Here is a 6,000-nt window from a genome sequence, read left to right as displayed (position 1 = left end):
TTGAGAAGGAGTAGTACTTTGTGGTTTGCAGAGGCCTGAGCTGGGCAGTTCAACATTCCATTTTTCTGGAATAAATCACAATATTCTTTATATGCCAAGGCTGACCAAGGGGGTGTCCTGGTTTTGTCTGGGATAGAGTTAATTTTCTTCCTGGTAGCTGGTGCAATGCTGTGTTTTGGCTTTAGTGTGAGAACAAGTGCTGATAACACACCAATGTTTTAGTTGTTTTAAGTAGCACTTACCCTGATCAAGGACTTTTCAGTCTCATGCTCTGCCAGTGAGGAGGGGTACAAGAAGCTGGGAGGGAGCAGAGACAGGGCACCTGACCCAAACTGACCAAAAGGTTATTCTATACCACAGAGCATTATGCTCAGTACAGAAACTGGGGGGAGTTGGCCAGGAGCCCCCAGTTGTTGCTTGGAGATGGGCTGGACATCAGTCAGCAGGCAGTGAGCAATTGTATTGTGTATCACTTATGGTTTTTGGCTTTTATTTTTATCTCTATATATTTCTTTGTATTAATACTATTACTGTTACTCTTATTATATTTTACTTTATTTCAGTTATTAAACTGTTCTTATCTCAACCCATGGGTTTTACTACCTTCTGATTCTCTTCCCCGTCCCATTGAAGGCAGGGGAGAGTGAGCAAGTGGCTGCGGGGTACTTAATTGCTGGCTGGGGTTATACTGCCACAGGGGTATCTACTCTGGGTAGATGTCATTGCAAAATAGGAGGAGTAACATTCTGGGAAATTAATCCCATTGTAGTAGTGTTAATAGAGCAGCATGCTATGGATGCCAGGTCAGCCTTTGTGCAGCTTTATTGCATCCTAAATTTTCATCATCATCATTGTCCTCTGAAGTCATCCTAATTTTTGCTGAAAATCTGTAAGTGGGAATTATGTACGTTCTCTATCAGCACCAATCTCTAATGAGATTGAGAGAAAAGTAACTAAAAGAATAACTTGGCGATTATTTTGGGGCAGCCTGGGCTTCAGCAGGCTAGGAACTGGTTTTATTCACATGGAAATGGGCTGTATCTCTGAAGAAGGCAAGGACAAGTATCCTGAGCATCTCATTAGTTTATTGCTGACTCTCCATTCTGGATTTTAATATTTCACTTTTTTTTGTTAGTGTATGAAGTTAATGGTGGTGCTTTGTAGCGGCAGTGAGTGAGCACAGATGATATTGGAGCAGCAAGTGGTTATCTTCTGTTGTCTTTGGGATCTGACCTGGTTTTCTAATGGACAAGTTTATTAGAATGAGGAGGGAAAACCACTGGCACATTGAAGCACTTGCTGGTGTTCAGGAAGCCACATGCTTACCTTGGTAGTCAAGTCAGTGATTAACACTGAAGTGTATCTGAAAGAAATTGGGAAGGCATAATCTGAAAATCAAATTGAAATAGATTGTTAACTAATCCTTCCAAATTTTATTTATTAATTTTGTAATTATACCAAATGAAATTCTCCCAAGCTACTCTGATTGCTTGGCTTACCTCAATTTATATTCAAATCTCAATAAAGTACTTTTCAGTCTTTTCTTAATGAGATGATGAAAAATGCTGTCCCGTGGAAGAGTAAGGGATACACATTCTAACATTACTTACAGTCACCTGTTTGCTTTTTAATGTTGCTATTGAATTTGTATTTAACTCAGGATTAAAGTATAAGCTGACGTATTTGAATAAGGATATCCTTAAGCCACAAGTCCTTAAAATAAAAAAAAATGGCCGCACAATTAGTTAAGAGAAAGAGGATTCTAAAACTTGAAGGATGCTGAATAACGAGGACGCTGTATTACTGTTGATTAGATGCACAAAACAGAGTTTCCCCCCTGAGATACTGAGTCACACTGTACAGACAAAGTGTTGGGTGTATTTGTGGCAGGGATGGAAGGGGAAGGGTCCTCCCCTCTGCAAAGAGGTGCGGATCCTGTGTGCGGGTGCTGATGGGCAGAGAGTAGGAATTTCCCTTGGGAAGCTGCCTGGGACTGTGCAGGTAGAGGCGATGCCCCAGGAACTGCCAGTCTCTGGGAGAAGGGGGATCGAAGGAGCAGTCTTGCCCTTCACACAGACAGGGCTAAAGCATTAGTATTGTTGGCAGGCGGTTTGTTCCCTATGTGCTAGACAGCACTCAAATGGTAGAAAGTATTCCCCATCCTCAGTGGATGCACTGTTTTACTGGGTAGCAAAGCTTTTAAATGCCAGCAAGAACTTGTTGGTGACTACCGTTTACTCACAAGTGTGTATCTTGGGTCACCTTTGAAGCTTTAAATGGATATATATTTATTATTTCTGAAAGGCAGGTTTTTCTGTGCCGTTCAGAGGGGGTCTTTTTCACCAAAATAAGTGATTCATAATGACTGGATTTTGATCAGATTTTCCAGATGACTCTGGGGATCATTTTTAATGATCTTCACTGTGAATTTAAAAAAATACAACCAAAACCAGAAAGGCTGTGCTCTTTAAATATAGGTAACTTTGCCCAAAATGAGCAAAAGTACAAACTAGGTTTGTTTTCTTGGTAAATAAAATGTTGCTGTTAATGGGGCGGTGAGCAAATGTCTCATTCACACGCTGGTTTCTGTCAGAGCAAATCAAAGTCTCCTGTTTGGCACAAGAGGTAAAAAATGCCACGTTGTAATAAAAGTGTCAAAGGATCAGTGTTTCCTGCTTTGTCAATAAACATCTCTGCTTTGCCTTGGTATGTCTCTAACATCCGGAGACTATTAGACTATTATCCTGTACTCGTGCTCTGGTTCATTGACAGTTTCACTTAAACAGTTAAACAATAATTTGAAATGGAAAATGTTCTGCTCATATCCCTTAATTCCTCTGGGGGTTTTTCCCAACCCCCAATGTTTGGGGGGGTTTTTTGTTTCTTTTTTTTGGTTTTTTGTCAATTGCTTTAGTAATTGCATCTTGTTTTTCATTACACAGGAAAATACAGAACTGCTCACAAACCTCACTCAAAGCCAAAAGTATCAAATGTTTTTGAGGTGGATTTTCCAGTGAATGGAAATGATACAAAATCCGTGGGCCATTTTCAGTCGGAGGAGGAACTGTGGGCCCGTTTAGAAGAGCTCGAGAGACAAGAAACGTTACTTGGTGAACTCGACAGGTACAGTGCTGCAGTAGCGCTGTCAGGTTTAGAGCTCAGAAAGCTACAGGCATGTGATTCTATTTGTACACAGAGGATCTTGCCGTGAGTGCAAATAGCTGATAGGCTATTAATTAAATGCAGTTAAAATTATAATAGCTGGAAGAAGGGTGAAACATGAACAAAGCATGCACTGCAAGGCCAAAGGTGCTAAAACCTGCCTCTTTTGTGCAACCATAGCAGTCCAGCAGTATAGTATTTTTTCTTTAGGATGATAAAAAAGGGGGAAGTAAAATCCATTTCCCACAGGCTAGAAAAATCCTACATTTACAATGTAGGAGTTGACACATTTAGTATTTAATGACATCCTGAGATCTGTTCTGATCCTAAAGCAATACATATATCATTAGCCAGAATGTCACAGTTTTGGTATTTCCAGTTGATACGGGAAGGACATAGTCATTCTTACAGACTGTTAAAAAGGTTCCACAATCTGGCTAAAAATACAGTACCTGGCTAAAGAAAATTACATACAGGCTTGTTCATGATTTTATATGCCTGTGTCTCTCAAGAGTATGAATTGCCTCAGTTCACTTGGATATTTTTCATTTCATAGGATGCCTGGTACAGTTGAGACAAATGGAGAAGATGCAAGCTCCTCTGAAGAGGAGAAAGAAGATAAGAGGACGGATCTGAATGGGACGTATAGAGCAGAAGACTCTCTTACTCAGGGCAACTTCCACAAACAAGTAACAAATTCAGACTTGTTTGGTGGCCAACTTAATGGCTCTACTTACTATCACAGTGATGATGAAGACGATATAGATGTTGGAGATAACTCTGTTCCAACTATTTTTTTCTCTCATACTGTTGAACCTAAAAGGGTTTGTACTTTATATATATCTTTTTCTCAAGAGATTCCATAAGACATATATACCATGTCTATATCTAAGATAGAAGATTGTAGATAATGTAGAATGGTAACTGTAGGTGACATTTTGGATTTTTTTTCAAATGCCTGAAACCCACTGTTTAAATCCTTCAGTATCAAATATGGTATTAAAAAAATGATCTTCAAAGGTATGCTTGCTGTCTTGGCTTCTGGAAAGGTAGTATCCTATCTAGGACTTTTTAAAATTACTTTTTACTGGACTTTAAATTAACTGTTGGACAACTCAGCTGTTGAGCAGAGTTTGAACAAGCAGATTTTCGTATATTATATGCAAAATCTGTGTGTATTAGTGCAAAGAAATGCCCCAGCCTAGTGCAAGTGGTAAACAGTTCACACTATGAATGTTACCATTCATACGTTTCTTTAACTTATCTATGGTTCATAGTTCCCAACTGCTTGGATAGGAGAATGTCAGAAGTCAGTTGATTTGCAGCCTAGTGATTGTTGATTTTATGGTCTAGACCATCCTTTGTGTTCAATTTTCAGGTAAGAATAAACACAGGAAAAAATACTACTTTGAAATTCAGCGAAAAGAAAGAAGAGGCCAAGCGTAAACGGAAGAACAGCAGTGGCAATGGCCATGCAACTCCAGAGCTGCCTAACATCAAAACCCCAGCAGATATTTACCGGTGTGTGATTCGTAGCATTGGCGCGTGAGCTTTCCCCTCTGCAGACCTTCTCTTTTCATTTCTGTTCACCTATAGTACGAAACAGAGCCTACTGTTTCCTGAAATAAACAGCTGGAACTGAGTTTACTACTTAAAAATGAAAGTTTGTGGCTTCTGCATGGTTGCTGCTCTTTCATATCTGTAAAACATTTTTAAGCTTAAAATTTCCTTTTCCAGCTAGCAATTCATCATTCATCTACTTTTTCAGACCTTCTGAAATGGAGGTAAATTTGTCAGTATATATCATCTGGGTAAAGGGATATAGCAGTGATGTTATATCTTCTGGCTAATTCCATATCTTTTGCTTCTGTATTTGTTTTCAAGCAGAACGGACCAGACCTATCCCTTTTAATACTTCTCCTTTCTCAGTTACTAATTGCCAGTTTTTGTCTCTTCCTTCTAGTATCTTCAGAATATACTCAGGTCTCTGTTGGCATAGTTTCTCTTGCATTTGCTCTCCCTGGCTTTAATCCGTGCCTGTCTCTATTCTTTGTAAACGTAAGTGCTCACCTGTAAAACACCCACAGTCGAGAGAGCCTGAGAAATGTTGTTGGGCTTAGAGGACTCTATAAAATAAAAAACTAGGGTGACAAGGAGAGTTAAACCAAGTATTTAGGTTTGTAAAGATATACACAGACACCTATTAGATGGTTTGATTAAGTGCTTGTGAAAATCACACTGCATTTGTATGTCAGTGTATTCAGGAACATAAATATCTTAAAAAACGTGTCACAAAGTGGGAGAGCTTAAAACCCTTTCTGTAATTAGTGCTGCTGGGGCTGAAGATGAGGTAGAGGATTCTTCCGGGGTGCTCTCCCAGAGCTCTGCAAAGGAACCCCAATTTCTGTAGAGAGATGCAAGTGTTCCCAGGAGTGCCTGATGAATAAAGCTGTTAAGAAACACCCTTAAAACCCGTCCAGTCATTGGGCTTCTCCTTCGTGAGTTTGAAAAAATTGGCACTGTCTTCTAATGCCACTCTTTCTTCTCCACGCACCCTTGACTTCTTTAAGTCATGGAGATGGAGTACTGTAGGAAGAGGCCTCTTTATCAGTTTGCAGTTTGATAATACTTGAAAAGTGTCTTCGTGTTGATCTGATCTTAAAAGCTTATTTTTTCCCTTTTTTTTTTTTTTTTCCCCCCTCTGACTGAAAGCAGGAGAGTATGGCACTTGTCAGGAACAAGCTTCATCCTTCCCATGTGCAATGAATGTTTCAAGTATTTGTTTTTATATTCTACACCTGACAAGGACTTCATTCTAGAAAACCTTCAGTCATTGTG

At 39.5% G+C, this 6,000-nt stretch overlaps 1 protein-coding gene across 3 annotated transcripts in view; it reads left to right on the top strand.

Moving 5' to 3' along the window:
* URI1 (URI1 prefoldin like chaperone) overlaps positions 1-6,000 on the top strand; it is a 45,019-nt gene that overhangs the window by 35,310 nt on the left and 3,709 nt on the right. For all 3 annotated transcript variants that reach the window (XM_030511952.1, XM_030511951.1, XM_030511953.1), the window contains exons 7-9: positions 2,943-3,123; positions 3,719-3,986; positions 4,541-4,683. In XM_030511952.1, coding sequence (XP_030367812.1) covers positions 2,943-3,123; positions 3,719-3,986; positions 4,541-4,683 — 592 coding nt within the window. The remainder of the gene's footprint in view (positions 1-2,942; positions 3,124-3,718; positions 3,987-4,540; positions 4,684-6,000) is intronic.

Source organism: Strigops habroptila, chromosome Z (assembly GCF_004027225.2).
Source record: "Strigops habroptila isolate Jane chromosome Z, bStrHab1.2.pri, whole genome shotgun sequence".
In the NCBI taxonomy this organism is placed as follows: Eukaryota; Metazoa; Chordata; class Aves; order Psittaciformes; family Psittacidae; genus Strigops; species Strigops habroptila.
Note: the sequence above shows the minus strand (reverse complement) of the source record. Positions and strands in the feature narration are given on the sequence as shown.